The sequence below is a fragment of the Lathyrus oleraceus genome, chromosome 7 (assembly GCF_024323335.1).
Source record: "Lathyrus oleraceus cultivar Zhongwan6 chromosome 7, CAAS_Psat_ZW6_1.0, whole genome shotgun sequence".
In the NCBI taxonomy this organism is placed as follows: domain Eukaryota; kingdom Viridiplantae; phylum Streptophyta; class Magnoliopsida; order Fabales; family Fabaceae; genus Lathyrus; species Lathyrus oleraceus.
Genome location: NC_066585.1, coordinates 458,234,725 through 458,251,918, shown reverse-complemented (window position 1 = coordinate 458,251,918; position 17,194 = coordinate 458,234,725). Strand labels below are relative to the sequence as shown.

General features: G+C 36.4%; 1 protein-coding gene across 2 annotated transcripts; it reads left to right on the top strand.

Annotated features, from left to right (window-relative positions):
• Nucleotides 1-4,208: 4,208 nt before the first annotated feature.
• Nucleotides 4,209-8,362, top strand: LOC127106608 (uncharacterized). 2 transcript variants are annotated; one of them, XM_051043907.1, is made up of 6 exons: nt 4,209-4,412; nt 4,767-5,489; nt 6,247-6,284; nt 6,368-6,566; nt 6,995-7,097; nt 8,063-8,362. In XM_051043907.1, exons 2-5 carry the CDS (start codon nt 4,830-4,832, stop codon nt 6,995-6,997), a joined length of 900 nt encoding a protein of 299 aa, XP_050899864.1. In that variant the 5' UTR covers nt 4,209-4,412; nt 4,767-4,829; the 3' UTR covers nt 6,998-7,097; nt 8,063-8,362. The 2 variants fall into 2 exon arrangements, with proteins under 2 accessions (XP_050899864.1, XP_050899863.1); XM_051043906.1 differs by having other exon boundaries at nt 4,210-4,412; nt 4,758-5,489.
• Nucleotides 8,363-17,194: the final 8,832 nt, after the last annotated feature.

The window sequence follows — 17,194 nt, the reverse complement described above, 5'->3', positions numbered from 1 at the left end:
CAAGCTTCAACCGCCATCTATCAAGAGTTGGTGAAGAAACTTGTACACCAATTCTCCGCCAACCGTCACAAGAAGATGTCTACCACCATCATGTTCAACATACAACAAGGTCTCTCAAAATAGTCGAGGGATTACCTCGCCCGATTCAACGAAGCTACCATAAGGGTCGTCCCTTCCAAATCAAGAAATATTCTTAGAGGCGTTCCAGAACAGTTTCAAGGCGGGATACTTCAATGAGTATATGGACCAAAGTCAGCACTTTCGTTAGCCAACATGGTTTCTAGGGCAAAATGTTACATAAAAGGCGAGGAGGGCAACACCGAGAAGAAGACGTGAGACATCAAAGAGCGTGTCCCTAACGCTCACACCATCAAAGGAAGAGTAACTACACCCCTCCCATCAAGGACAAAACTACATTCAAGAAAGTAGGCAAGACGGTGGATAACTTCACGCCTCTGAACACTTGTCGTGAACATATCTGGCATGAGGTCCTTCACCTATACCATATTCCTACGCCTCCAGCTCCTAAAATGGGTGTGATGAGTCTCAAACCAGGTAGATGGTGCAAGTTCCATAGGGTTAAAGGGAACCACGCCGAAGACTATTACTAGTTCAAGAAAGCGATTGAGATGCTGATACAAGAGGGACACCTCAAGAAGTACGTTAATGACGATTCTTTATGTGGATCAGACAAATCCATCTCCCACAGGCGAGATGACGTAGGAAGTCCCAAACACAACAAGGCAAAATAGGCTTTCACAAGTGAGAATAACAAACACGTACGTCATACACTCAATACTATTACAAGGGGATTTGCTAGAGGCGGGGATACTAGCTCCTCCCATAGATTATACGTTCGCCAAATGATAAACATAGAGGAACTCTCCAATATAAAAGAAAGTGATCCATAGACGCCAAAAATATTTAAATATACATTAAATTCAAACATAATGGCCTTGGCTGACACTTCCATTAATATATAAGTGAATTTGGTCGGTTTTAAAAAAAATGGCTTTGGCTGACATTTGTGAAAGAACGGTGAAACTCCACCTATATGGATGTTATTAAGTTTTTTTAGATAGTATCCTTAAAAATGATGTTATCACTACCCGTTAAATAAAGGAAGTTTCTTTTTACACCATTATTCTTTCTCAGAAACACTTGATGAAAATTATAAAAGTTCATAGAATTCAAAGATACATTTTTGGAGGCATATATTTTTTACAAAATTGAACGCAAACGAGAGATCCATATCTATTATTCTTAATTTTAGAGATGTGTCTCCTGATACACCATATTTTTTTTACGAATTTTTTTTCTTCTGGATATGTAGATTCGTAAAGTGCCTTGTTTTTTTAAAAAAAAAATTTAGTATGAGGTGTATCCGGATAGACAAACCTAGTAGTCATGTATCATCAATGCAACAAATATGTAAATACCAACAATGTCCCTATTGAAAAAGACCATCGGAAAATAGAAAAACAATTAAAATAAAATTATAAAAATTTGAAAATACAACTAAAAATTAAATAAAGAGACAATAGATTTTTTTTTGGATTTTTTCAAAAAATAGAAAAATAGAAAATAAATAAAATAAAATAGAAAAATAAGGAATTTATGATTTTTAGGGTGGTGTCCCATATTTAGACTCTGAATACGGGACTTTACTAATTATGAGACTTTATCCTTGATTTTTTCTAATGAAATAACACAGTAAAATTTAAATTTTTTACGCTAGGTCGAGTAAAGGACAGAAACGCAGGAACACAAGGGGCAGAATGCGAGGATACAATTACTATGACTATAATATTTGTTTAAATTGATAGAGAGTCCCCAACAACGACGTCAATTTCAATGCAAAATATGTAATAAATGAAGTTTAGAATTTTCGGAGATGCATCTCCGTATTCACCCTTGAAATTTAGAAGATGCATCTCCTGATTAAATATCGGTAAAAATAAAATAACTGCTTGATTTACAAAAGATGATGGAATTTAAAGTGCGTTCGAAAATGAATCTTTAAAAATTTCTGAAAGCAATTTCAAAATTTTCAAAAATATGAACCACACCACAAGAGTTTGCATTTTCTTATATGGCCTAAATAAATGTAGAAAATATTACCTGTGTATTTGGATTTTTTTTTTAAAATAACCAATTTTTTCAATTTTTTTTCCGAAAATAACTAATAATTCAAAAAAATTACAAAAATAATCAGGTTTTGTAGAGGATGCGCCAAATGAATTGGTGCACCCCAAATACAGTAATAGGAGGCGCCAATCGCATTGACGCATGCATTGGACCCCTCATGAGGAGCCGCCAATGCTAGTGGTGCATGCATTGACCCTCATGAGGAGGCGCCAATGCTAGTGGCGCCTATGTGTATTTGGTTGGTGTATGCGCCAATTCATCTGGCGCATACACCCCTTGTATATATTTTTTAAATTTTTTAAATTTTTAAATTTTTTTAAATTTTTTAATTATTAATTATTAGTTTTCATTATTTAATAAATAAGAAATAGTAATGAAAATAAATAAATTCATTGATGATGTAATAATTGGTTACATTGGACTGACAATAAACTAATGACCGACCCGATTATAACGTCCCCCTGTTCCACATCCCGATGCATTAGTTTGTCTCCGAGGTTTCCCACGATTTTCTTGAGGTGTTTGGGGTCTTTATATGCTGACCTGATCGGGCGATGAATGGTTGGAAGATCTGGCAGAAGTTCCAGGGGTATTTGACAGATGTGTCATCATTTGCTCCCAATATCCGAAAGGGCTCTGGCCAACGGCGTTTCCGTAATGGAGTTCGGTGCCTATGTCATCGTAGTTAGGTTGTTGGGGTTAAGTGAATTGGGGACGGTATAGTTGCCCAAATTGGACCATTGAGTCGTTTTGGAAATGAAGCAATGATTCCTGGAGCGTACTATAGTTAAACAATGATTGGGTGTTATGTTTATGGGATGTTTGGGTGGTCATTGGTGGGGGGCTACGATGAAGTGACCCATATGAATCATCTGGGCTATAGACGGTTGTGGTTGCAGAGTTTGATTCTTGGTTTTGTGTTTGGGTGAGTGGTATGAATGGATTGCGACGTTGGATGGTTGGTTGTTGGGTGGTTGACATGAACGGGTTGCGATGTTGGGTGTTTGGTTGTTGGGTGTATGTGGTTGGTTGATGTTGTGTGGTTGATTGTTGGGTTTGGGTGAGTTCACATTGGTGTTGGGTGGTGAATTATTGTGGGGCGTATGATGGCGAAGCAAGTTGGCGTGGATCCATCAAATACCGCGACTTAGATACAAATTGCTGAGTTGTTACCGATCTAAACCATGCCATATATTGTTGAATCGGTCTTATTGGTCGGTCTTAATATCCACCCATTCACGCACTTCTCCGTTTTGGTTGAATGTGGACACAAGCCATTGTATTCTTCTAATCCGTTCACCCTCTCCAATTTCCCCCTCTAACCAACTGTACAACGTCCGATTAAGACGTTCAAACGTATCTGTGTTCCAAAGTTGAATCTGTATCGGAGCCGCAACGACGGAAAATATTACATCAGCATTTCATTTCTGAATGTATGCAGACATTGTTGAAACAAAGAAAATTGAAATTGATGGTGGTTGAACTAGACAAATTATGGTATTAGGAGATGAATTTGAGTGAAAAATATTGTATCCAAGGTGTGATATTTATAGAGACGAAACATCAATTGTACAAAACACGTGAGCGCCTGAGGGATTGGCGTCCACAATGATATGCAAGCAGGCGCCAGATGAATTGACGCCCACACAACCAAGCACACATAGGTGCCACTAGCATTGACGCCTCCTCATGATGGCCAATGCAGACGCCACTAGCATTGACGCCTCCTCATGAGGAGCCCAATGCATGCGCCAATGCTATTGGCGTCTCCTCTTCATGCATTGGGGATGCTCTTTAAAACACGATTATTTTGATAATTTTTTTAAATAATTGGTTATTTTCGATTTTTTTTTGAAAAAAATAGTTATTTTGAAAAAAAAGAATCGTGTGTTTGTTAAAGAAATAAGTAAAATAAAATCTTAGAAATCATACGTTTATTTTTTAAACAAGTTTGCATTTTCTTATATTTGAATATACATTTTTTTAAAAAATTCTAAAATGCCCTTAATGCACGAGCAAAGCGCGACGTAAATAATTGAATTTCCAGTTTGGATGTACTCCAGTGATTAATTACGCGTGACGAAGAAAAGCTGTGCCGTAAATAATTAATTATCCGTACTACATTCCATAACGCCGTTGGATTGGCTCATTCTTCAATTCGTCCAAAGCACCGCTCACTCACTGAGTCGCTTTTCAAAGTTTCAACTCGGCTCAGCAACCACTTCGCTGCTTCTTCTTCTTCTCAGCAACATTTTCCACTATTAGTAAGTATTGTTTCTCTCTCCATTCTCTCTCACCTCTCGCATCGCATTGCTCTCCAATATCTATAGATTTTGATTCATTTTTTCAATCAGAGAAGCCAATGTACCATCGCGATTAAATTTTAAGCGATTATTTTATTCTCAATTTATATTATAAGCTCTTGTAGAATCTACTCCAAATTAGGTTTAGTGATTTTTTTAATTTTTTTAAGATGATAATAATATCTATCAAATTTTGAAAAGCTAGAAAAAATGAATATAGAATATGGATTGAACAGTACATATTGATCTTGTTACTAGATTTTGATTGCATTTTTTATTTTTATTTTCTTTGTATGAACAAACAAGAATCTGCAGAAGGCTTTGAAGTAGTACTAGTTTTCTGGAAGAAGCTTTCACATTCATTAGGTTTAGAATAAAATGAGGGGTAAGGTGGCGCGGCGAAATAATGGTAGAGTTGTAGAACGAGGTGCACCTTCGGTGGAGAGTGATTTTGTTAACTCGATAAAAGCAGTTACGGAATTCCCTCGCTCGTCGTTTGAGTTCTATGTCTGGTCGGATCAGGGAGTTAATCTTGAAGTTGATTTTACTTCGTCTCTGTCAGATTGGACTAATAAGTTTAAAAATGAGGTTCGGGTGAGTGACAATGTGAACGGAAACAAATCTCGGAGTCTTCGGCAGGATCTCAGTGGTTTAAGAGATAAATCTTCGTTCTTGTGGGATACGAATTATAGTCAAGTTGTTGATTGTGATGGACAGTCGTCAGAGTTGAAATTGACCGAAGACGGTGTTGCGGTGTTAGGTGGTGAAAGAATGACTGTAAAAGTAGCAAAGGATTTACTGGAAAATTGTTCAAAGCCTTTAATGTCTGATCCCGGCAAGCTGGAGGTTCAACATTCAAAGCCTGATAATGGAGGTTCTGGGAATTGCTGTCTCCCAAAGGGTTCTTGTATTTATGTGGAATTGCATAATTCGGAAGTTGCAAGTTGTCATAAATATGCATCAGTTTCACCCGGTGATGGTGATGGATCCCCAGATTTAAGTGATCAAAAGAACACTTCTAAAATGAAACACTTTCGGGTATATACTGTTTTCTCTCTACCTTTTGAGATGTACTTGTAACACCTTTTTATTTTTCTCACTCATTCAGAAGAAATTTCTATTAAATTTCCTTCTTTTTCTCTGAGCATAAATGCCCTTAGATTTGATGAGTATGGTTATTCAACTTCTGACTTATGATTTGGTGCTTGGTATATAATAATTGTATTTTACTGGTGGAATTTTGGATCATGAAGGTAAATTGAAGAGACTAATCTGTCATATGTGGTGTGAATCTATTAAGCTTTGCATTATACAGTTTTGCACGTGAATATCACTGGATAAATAAAATTCATCACACGATTGGTGGTATTATTACTAAATGCTGTTGCCTAAATGATCTTTGCTTATGTAAAATTAGATTTAAAAATCTTTTATTTGTTTAGGTTCTTATAAACTGAATTGGTATATTTTTCATTGTAGTTTGATCAGTATTTGTATGCTGCTGTATTATGTTGTTCGTATTTGTTTGTTTACATAGGTAGCTCTTCAAATTTTACTTTCCTTCTTCTTTAGAGTTGTTGATTGTGTAATCTCACACTGTAACATCCCTTGAAAATTTATACTTCTCATTTTTACGATATGTTAGCAATTATTGATTATCATTTAAATATTTTCCACCTAACATGTTTGGGCGTTACTTTTCTACTTCTTGCGTGGTTGTTTACATGTGCTTATTGTTTACTTTTTTGTATTTAATCACTTAACTATAATATTAAAGCATTCCATTTTTTTGCAGAAGGAGGCCAAGAGTGTTAATGGAAGGAGGCGTTCAGGGTAATTACTCTTGTTAATTACAATTGCCTGTGTTTTCTAGCTTTTTTGCTACTGATTTGCGCGTATTTATACTTTGCTTTCAGATGCTCCCAATTTGATGGCCCACTTAAGAAGTCTCGCCTAGATTATGATGATCAAGTTTCCAAAACGGAACTTCACAAAAAGAGGAAAGACAGATACCCCGAGATTCAAGGTTCAAGTGGTAAACCTGCTGCAAGAATTTTAAGGAGCATGGCGAAAACTGGTCTTATGGTCCTCCCTAGAAGATCCCCAAGGCTAAAGGTGCTTTAACTTTTTAGTTTTTAGGCGTTTAAGTGAAATTATATGATACTAATATTTTAATAGGATGTAGATCTCTCCATTATGCTTTTTATACTTCAAAATGTTAAAGCCTCTACTGAATAACTTTCTGATTATCTTAATGCTAATTACTCAAAATCTTCTAATGCTCCCAAATCAATTGGGACAATTGGTATTTTTAATCACAAACTTATTTCTCTGTTCCCTTCTAGCTTCCTTCTTTGTTTACAGAAACTTGCAAAAACTACTTTATTAACCCCTTCCTTTGTATACTTACGAAAAGGTAGTTCTGACGGCCTGCTTGTGTGATGTATGCTTTACTTTAGTTGCTATTTTTGGTTAAAAGCTAATAACTTCAATTGAATTTGTGTTTGATTTATGTTCTTTTACTTTTTGTTTTTGTTGTCCAGTGAGTTCATGCAGTGCTTTGTGCGCCCTTCGAAGGCATTAGTTCTAGACATTTTAATGAAACTAAAATCCAATGTTCAAAAATGGAAGCATGACATTTAGTAGGTATGAACAACTCTCTCTTCCTATTTTCTTTAACCACGGAGATAATTGCTAGATAGCTCATGAAATTGAACATATACTTTTAAGATAGATAGGTCGTGAAGTTGAGTATATGCGTTTGTGACAGATGGGATAAATCAAATAAGTGTTCTCACGTCTTACACAATTATTCTGTTTTTATCAATTGAAGATAAAAACCAAAAATAAACCGCTCTTAAGGGTATTTTTATTTGGGGAAGCTTTTTCTGTTGAAAAAATTTTACCTTTATTTTCTGGTTTCAAGTGTTTGTATAGAAAATGGAAAAAAAAAAACTAAGTGAAAATAAAGTGATATTTTTTAGTTTGAGAAACATTTTCTATTTTTATTCTGTTTTCATTATTATTAATTACAAAATTGTCATTTTATCTTCACCTTTATCAAATCAAAGTAACTTTAAGCCTTCTGCATATGACTCTATGCTGAGGCCATTTAATCCCAACAGCGTGTACATCATCAATTCTCTGTCAATCATGTTGATTGGTTTAGTGTTAGTATGATTCCTGCACCGGGAGCGTTGGAAAAATTATAATGTAATCAAACCCACATTATGAGAATACTCCCTCCGTTCTACAATGATTGATCCAGTTGATCATTTCACACAGATAGAAAAAAGAAAGAATAAATGAAAGAGTGAAAATGATATTTTTACTAAACTACCCTTATCATGTATTGGAAATAATGAAAATAATATTAATTAGAGGATAATAGTGGAAAAGATGCATTGAATTGAAATGAGTCGTTCATTTTGGGACACTCATTTATTCCAAGCACTCGTTGTGGGACGGAGGGAGTAAGATTTTTACAATTTTATTCTCTAGTACCCTTAATTCTTAAAATGATAATGCAATCAAACCCACATGATGAGAAATGCTACTTTTATTGTTGTTGCTGCTGCTGTTATGCTGCTAATCATTTTAATTGGTTGCAGGTGGCATTATTCTTCTGGAAGAGTTATACAGAAAGTAATTAAAAGCAAAGTATTCTTTCAGGTAGATTTCAGTTAAACAGTTACAAGTTCTTTCTAGTTTTGGTATTTAGAAACTATAAAATGATTGTTTGTATTTTTATGTAACCTTTAAGGTACTATTTCTGATTGTATATGGATAGGGATGCGTTTGTATCATTGAGTTGATTTAGCTTGATGTCAGCATATTCGGGGGAATAATGGAATTTGAATATTGAAACAAGCATTAGTTGAATTAAAAAAAATATAGTTTGTCCCGTTAAATTCCTTGGTTTTATCAGGTGTTTAACTTGTTCTATAACTAAGCATAAACTCGAGCATCGAGAGCCGTTTTAAAATTTTGAAGGGTTTGGGGTTAGCAACGGTTCAACCTTAACAAAATAACAAGGGATCTATTTAGTCATGATTTAACCGTGACAAATCTATTATAAAGTCCTATTTAATTACAGTATAGCTGTGGAAAAATTTGAGTTGCAGACTCTCGAATACGGCCCATACAAGCATCTAATACTTGGTTTTATCTAGTGTTTAATCACGCATTTTCTTTGTGAGGACATAAAGTCATTTGTTTGGTAGAAAGAAAATGTCAATGCAATAGATATAATTGGTTTCTATGATGAAAAGAAGATTACGTAAAATTGACTAAATATGTATTCACTTATTATAGTACACGAGATTGTTATAAATAGAGAATTCATATTGTAGTTTTTTAATCATCCTATAATCATCCAAGAGTTAGAATTAATTGTGTTTCCTCTCATTCCTAAACCCTTCTCTCATATTTAGATGTGTTATTATTATTTCATGTTATTCTTGTACCCAACAGTGGTGTCAGAGCATTTGGTGTTGGTCCATATTCCGTTGCGAATATTCTTAACGGTTATTATTTATACGTTTTGTTGTATACTTTTATAGTGATTGTTAACGTATACCATATTTGTTCCGGTGTGCGGCACGGTGAAATTGTGCAAGTCGGTTCAATTGAAATTACCATGACAACAAAATTTGAGATTGAGAAGTTTAATAATAGTAATTTCTACAGAAGTTCTGCACGTTTATTTTCTGCTATGCTGAAATTTGTCGATGTAAGTTGAGCAAACATCGTATTTAGAGTGTTGATGTGATTTGTCACGGATGTGGGTAATAGGGAGAAATTATTCCCATTGAACTTCTCTATTTCAAATTTTGCTGTCATGGTAATTTCAATTGAACTTCTCAATCTCAAATTTTGTTGTCATGGTAATTTTAGTTGAACCGGCTTGCACAATTTCACCGTGAATAACAAAGTATACGTGGACAATATTGTATATATTTTACCGCACACGGAACAAATTTGATATACGTTAACAATAACTATAAAAGTATACAATAACACGTATGAATAGTAATCGTGAACAATACTCGCAGCGGAATATGGACCAACACCAAATGCTTTGATACCATTGTTGGATACCAGAATAACATGAAATAGTAATAACACAGCTAAATATGAGAGAAGAATATAGGAATGAGAAGAAACACAATTAATTCTAACTCTTGGATGATTAAAAAATTACAATATGAGTTCTCTATTTATAACGGTCTCATGTACTATAATAAGTGAATAAATATTTAATGAATTCTACGTAATCTTCTCTTCATCATAGAAACCAATAATTTATATTACATTGACATTTTCTTTCTACAAAACAAATGACTTTATGTCCTCACAAATCATTATGCTTGCTTCCAAAGTTTCTCTCCCTTGCTAATTCCATGTTGCTATGTTTTAGATAGACCATAAGAAGACCTGCACCAATAAAACTTGTTAGCGTTGATCGACTTTGTCATAACATCAGTTAGGTTGTCTTTAGTGTGAATCTTCTGCATGTCCACACTCCATTCCTCTACCACTTCACGAACGAAATGGTATTGAACTTGAAGGAGAAAGGCGATCCAAAACGCAACGGAATTTAAAATTTCTCCTTTAGTGATCCTCACGAATGGGCATGATCAGTGATATAATTGTTACCTCTTGTGGCGATTGTTACCTTTGATGCAAATCTACAGAGCGATCACGAACGTTGAACGATGACAACGCCTCTACTCAGTCCACACAAACAGATTCCTTCAATCTCAGTGCTAGTTGCTACGAATGAAGACTTTGAGTGTGTGTGTGTGTGTGTGTGTGTGAGAGAGAGAGAGAGAGAGAGAGAGAGAGAGAGAGAGAGAGAGAAACGAAATTGCAACTACACAAATGCTTCTACACAAGGGTTCTATTTATAGAACCACTTGTGTGGGCTGCAAGCTAAAAAGCCCACTCAAGTGTATGTGGCCCATATCTTATAATATGCCAAAATCACTTAAGCGCATGATACCTTACCATATTTCGTATTCTACTTAAGTACACCGTACCTTACGATGTTCTACAATTCACTTAAGGGCACCGTACATTACGGTATTCCTTAGTTACTCTATCTCTCATCAATCCGTCCTTTTGTGTGTGACCCTGTAGGTTTTCGCGGCATTGACAATTATATTAAATCACGTATTTAACATAATAAACAGTGAGCGGTATCTAGTAACACATCACTGCTACCTAAGACACGAAAATATCATATGATATGACAAATCCTTTTTGTGATAATACTTATATGTACAATTACCCTTTTGCCCTTATGTCTATATTGAACACAAGGCATAGACCGTGTCATCCTTGTCCAGTTCAATATTGAGCCCATAGACATTTATCCTGTTACGCAGGATGGGCAAATTCCATCTAGGACACTCATGTCCCTTAGCACGCTTCGTGGAGTACCCATCAACTGTCTTTATGGTCATCCAATTACGGACAATGTTTGATCAGCAATAAGGCACTCGACTCTACATCTAGGGTCCATAGTGATTTTAGGTCGAAGGGTGGTATACACCATTATCACCATGAGAATAACTTATGACACTTTGCATAACATTCTATATAGTATTCTCATAGCGGGTCAATCTAGTATAAATATTACTCTTAATAGTCATACCTATGTTTAAGACTTGATAACTCCTTATCCATGATCCATGAGATGTGATCATCAGTCTATATTCATAATAGTCTTAATGCTTTAATGTTATCCTACTTCACAATAAAGCTCGACTATGGATACTTTAAGAATAATATCCTTATGTTTAATGTGATCTCATGATTAAGTCACACTTGATACGTTAAACGGACTATCTATTCTAGGGACTTTATTAGACAAACATAATAAAGAAAAAGCCTTTTATTATTAATAAATAATTCGATACAAGTACCAAAAGTATTGGCCTCTAGGGCTTACACCAACAATCTCCCACTAGCACTAGAGCCAATCAGACATACCCCTAATGCCCATAGATCTTGTATGGCCATCATGTTTCTGCTGTGCAAGAGGCTTTGTTAGTGGGTCAGCAATATTGTCAAGTGTAGGTACTCTGCATATTTTTACATCTCCTCTATCTATTATCTCTCGAATGAGGTGATAATGCATAAGTATGTGTTTGGATCGTTGGTGAGATCTAGGCTCCTTAGCTTGTGCGATGTCACCATTGTTATCACAATTGAGACCAATGGGATCCACAATGCTAGGAACTATGCCAAGTTCACTAATGAACCTTTTGATCCAAACAACTTCCTTTGCTGCACTTGAGGCAGCAATATACCCGACCTTGGTTGTAGAATCAGCAACTGTGTCTTGCTTTGAACTTTTCCAGCTTACAGCGCCACCGTTTAAGCAAAACACATAACCAGATTGCGATCTAAAATCATCCTTATCTGTCTGGAAACTAGCATCAGTGTATCCAATTATAACCAACTTTTCCTGACCTCCATATATCAAGAATGGGTCCTTCTCAAATACTTAAGGATATTCTTGATAGCTACCCAATGAGCATCACCAGGATCAGATTGGTACCTACTCGTTGCACTTAAAGCATACGAGACATCTGGTCGAGTACATAACATGACATACATGATAGATCCTATTGCAGATGCATATGGAATCTTATTCATGCGATCCCTTTCTATCTTAGTTGAAGGGGATTGTGTTTTTGATAGACACATGCCATGTTGCATAGGTATGAATCCTTTCTTGGAATCATGCAAATTAAAGTGTCTCAACACTTTGTCTATGTACGTACTCTGACTTAGGCCAAACAGTTTTTGTGATCTATCTCTATAGATTTTGATTCCTAATATATAGGTTGCTTCACCTAGGTCCTTCATAGAAAAGCATTTCCCCAACCAAGACTTTACTTGTTGCAGGGTAGGGACATCGTTTCCAATGAGTAATATGTCATCTACATATAATACCAGGAAAATGATCATGCTCCCACTAACCTTCTTGTAGACACAAGGCTCATCTTCGTTCTTGATGAATCCATATTGTTTTACCGTTTCATCAAAACGAAGATTCCAGCTTCTGGAAACTTGCTTCAATCCATAGATTGATCTTTGTAACTTACATATCTTTTGGGCTTCTTCTGGTATGTCAAATCCTTCAGGCTGTGTCATGTGCACATCCTCAAGAAGATTCCCATTAAGGAAAGCAGTTTCGACATCCATCTGCCATATTTCATAATCATGATATGCAGTGATAGCAAGTAAAATTCGAACAGATTTAAGCATTACAACTGGTGAAAAGGTTTCATCATAGTCAACCCCATGAATTTTTTTATATCCTTTTGCAACCAGTCTTGCCTTATAGGTATGTACCTTACCATCCATGTCAGTCTTCTTTTTGAAGACCCACTTGCATCCTATAGGGTTAACTCCTACAGGAGGCTCTACCAAGGTCCAAACTTGGTTTGTGTACATGAAATCCATTTCAGATTTCATGGCTTCTAGCCACTTCTCAGACTCGGGACCAGTTATGGCCTCTTGGTAGGTCACAGGCTCATCTTGATCCATGAGTAATATATCACCTTGATCAGTTATGAGATATCCATATCTCTCAGGTTGGTGACGTATCCTGCTTGACCTACGTTGGTCTTGTTCTACTTGAGCAGGTTGCTCTTCCACAACTACTTGTGTTTCCTGCTCTAATTCCTCCATAGGTGTATCGATGCTTTATGATTCTTGAATTTCTTCAAGCTCTACTTTCCTCCTACTAATTCCTTTGGAAATGAAATCCTTTTCTAGGAAAACTCTAATTCGAGCGACAAACACTTTGCCCTCAGAAGGATTGTAGAAGTAATACCCTCTTGTTTCTTTAGGATACCCCACAAATAAGCATTTGTCAGATTTGGGATCAAGCTTAGTTGAAATTTATCGTTTCACATAAACTTCGCAACCCCAAATCTTCATGTAAGACATATGTGGTTTCTTACCACTCCATATCTCATATGGTGTCTTCTCAACCTTTTTGGATGGAACACGGTTAAGTGTGTAAGCTGTTGTCAATAGTGCATGTGTAGGAGAATTGCCATCCAAGGCGCAGCGGAATTTAAAATTTTCTCCATTTAGTGATCCTTACGAATGGGCATGATCAGTGATAGAATCGTTACCTCTTGTGGCGATTCAAACCTTTGGTGCAGATCTCTGATAATGATCAAAACCTTTGATACAGATCCACGGGGCGATCACGAACGTTGAACGATGACAACGTCTCTACTCAGTCCACACGAACGGATTCCTTCAATCGCAGTGCTAGCTGTTATGAATGAAGGCTTTGAGTGAGAGAGAGATACGAAATTCCAACTCTTCAGTTGTGTTGTATTCCCATACAAAGCTTCTGCACAAGAGCTCTATTTATAGAACCACTTGTGTGGGCTTCAAGCCAAAAAGCCCACTTAAGTGCATTTTGGCCTATATCTCATAATATGCCAAAATCACTTAAGTATTTGGTACCTTACCATATTTCGTATTCTGCTTAAGTACACCGTACCTTACGATGTTCCTTAATTATTCTATCTCTCATCAATCCGTCCTTTGTGTGTGACCCTATAGGTTTTCGCGACGTTGGCAATTATATTAAATCACGCATTTAACATAATAAATAGTGAGCGGTATCTAGCAACACATCACTGCTACCCAAGTCACGAAAATGTCATGTGATCTGACAAAACCTCCTGTGATAATAATTATGTGTATAATTACCCCTTTGCCCTTATGTCTATATTGAACACAAGGTATAGACCGTATCACCCTTGTCCAGTTCAATATTGGATCCATAGACATTTATCCTGTTACGCAGGATTGAAAAATTCCATCTAGGACACTCATGTCCCTCAGCATGCTTCGTGGAGTACTCATCAACTGTCTTTATGGTCATCCAGCTACGGATAACGTTGGATCAGTAATAAAGCACTCAACTCTACATCTAGGATCCATAGTGGTTTCAGGTCGAAGAGTGGTATACACTATTATCACCATGAGAATAACTTATGACACTTTGCATAACTTTCTATATAGTATTCTCATAGCGGGTCAATCCGGTATAAATATTACTCCTAATATTCATACCTATGTTTAAGACTTGATAACTCTTTATCCATGATCCATGAGATGTGATCATCAGTCTACAAACATAATAGTCTTAATGCTTTAATGTTATCCCACTTCATATTAAAGCTCGACTACGGATACTTTAAGAATAATGCCCTTATGTTTAATGTGTTCTCATGATTAAGTCACACTTAATACATTAAACGGACTATCTATTCCAGGGACTTTATTAATCAACCATAATAAAGAAAATGCCTTTTATTATTAATATATAATTCGATACAAGTACCAAAAGTATTGGCCTCTAGGGCTTACATCAACAATCTCCCACTAGCACTAGAGCCAATCAGACATACCCCGTATGCCCATTGATCTAGTATGACCATCATGCTTCTGCTGCGCAAGAGGCTTTGTCAGTGGGTCAGCTATATTGTCTAGTGTAGGTACTTTACATATTTTCGCACAACGCCTAAGTATGTGTTTGGATCGTTGGTGAGATCTAGGCTCCTTAGCTTGTGCGATAACACCATTTTTATCATAATAGAGACCAATGGGATCCACAATGCTATGGACTATGCCAAGTTTATTGATCCAAACAGCTTCCTTTGCTGCACTTAAGGCAGCAATATACTCGGCCCTCAGTTGTAGAATCAGCAACTGCATCTTGCGTTGAACTTTTCAAGCTCACAGTGCCACCATTTAAGCAAAACACATAATCAGATTGGAATCATTCATATTAAAGCGTCTCTGCACTTTGTCTATGTATGTACTCTGACTTAGGCCAAGCAGTTTTGTGATCTATCTCTATAGATTCTGATTCCTAATATATAGGCTGCTTCACCTAGGTCCTTCATAGAAAAGCATTTCCCCAACCAAGACTTTACTTGTTGCAGGGTAGGGATATCGATTCCAATGAGTAATATGTCATCTACATATAATACCAGGAATACGATCATGCTCCCACTAACCTTCTTGTAGACACAAGGCTCATCTTCGTTCTTGATGAATCCATACAGCTTTACTGTTTCATCAAGGCGAAGATTCCATGAGTAGGTCACAGGCTCATCTTGATCCATGAGTAATACATCACCTTGATCAGATATCCATATATCTCAGGTAGGTGACGTATCCTGCCTGACCTATGCTGGTCTTGTTCTATTTGAGCAGGTTGCTCTTACACAACTACTTGTGTTTCCTGCTCTAATTCCTCCATAGGTGTATCGATACTTTGTGATTCTTGAATTTCTTCAAGTTCTACTTTCCTCCCACTGATTCCTTTGGAAATAAAATCCCTTTCTAGAAAAATTAAGTTCGAGCGACAAACACTTTTCCCTCAGAAGGATTGTAGAAATAATATCCTCTTGTTTCTTTAGGATACCCCACAAATAAGCATTTGTCAGATTTGGGCTCAAGCTTAGTTGAAATTTGTCGTTTCATATAAACTTCGCAACCCCAAATCTTCATGTAAGACATATGTGGTCACTTACCACTCCATATCTCATATGGTGTCTTATCAACCTTTTTGGATGGAACACGGTTAAGTGTGTAAGCTGCGGTCAACAGCGCATGTCCCCAAAAGGAGTTTGGAAGATCGACTTGACTCATCATGGATCGGACCATGTCTAACAGGGTTCGATTTCTTCTCTCAGATACACCATTCCATAAGGGTGTTCCAGGAGGAGTGAGTTGGGATAGGATCCCACACTCTTTCAGATGATCATCAAACTCTAGGCCTAAATACTCACCGCCTCGATCTGATCGAAGAGTTTTAATATTCTTACCTAGTTGGTTTTGTACTTCATTCTTGAATTCCTTGAACTTTTCAAAGGACTATGATTTGTGTTTCATTAAACATACATAACCATATCTACTGAAACCATCAGTAAATGTGATGAAGTACTGAAAACCTCCTCTGGCCGGCATGTTCAGTGGTCCACATACATCAGTATGTATGAGGGCCAAAAGATCATTATCTCTTTCACCTTTTCTTGTGAATGGAGACTTTGTCATCTTTCCAATTAAACAAGATCTGCATGTCTCATATGATTCATAATCAAAAGAGTCCAACAGTCCATCTTTATGGAGTTTGAAATGCGTTTCTCATTTATGTGGCCTAATCGACAATGCCAAAGGTAAGTTGGATTTAACTCATTAGGTTTCATCCTTTTAGTATTAATGTTATAAATAGTCATTTCAAGATCAATGACATATAGTCCATTGTTCATTTGTGCAGTTGCATAGAATATATCATTCAAATAAATTGAACAACAATTGTTCTTTATTATGAATGAAAAAACCGAACTTGTCCAAACAAGAAACGGAAATAATATTCCTGCTAATTGCTTGGTACATAATAACAGTTCTCTAACTGAATTATCAAACCACTAGGTAAAGTCAATTCATAAGTTCCTACGGCTAAGGCAGCAACCTTTGCTCCATTACCAACTCGTAGGTCGACTTCACCTTTTGCCAATTTTCTACTCCCTTTTAGTTCTTGCATATTTGTACAAATGTGAGAACCGCATCCAGTATCTAATACCCATGATGCAGAAGTAGATAAATTAATTTTAATAACAAAATTGCCTGAAGTTGGAGTCTCTACTCCATTCTTCCTATCTTCCAGGTACTTTGGGCAGTTCCTCTTC

Excerpts from the sequence above, each read along its gene's own strand:
- LOC127106608 (XM_051043907.1), top strand. The coding sequence starts at position 4,830 with ATGAGGGGTAAGGTGGCGCGGCGAAATAATGGTAGAGTTGTAGAACGA. Across the intron at positions 5,490-6,246 it reads CTAAAATGAAACACTTTCGG|AAGGAGGCCAAGAGTGTTAA; the intron begins GTATATACTGTT and ends ATTTTTTTGCAG. Across the intron at positions 6,285-6,367 it reads AATGGAAGGAGGCGTTCAGG|ATGCTCCCAATTTGATGGCC; the intron begins GTAATTACTCTT and ends CTTTGCTTTCAG.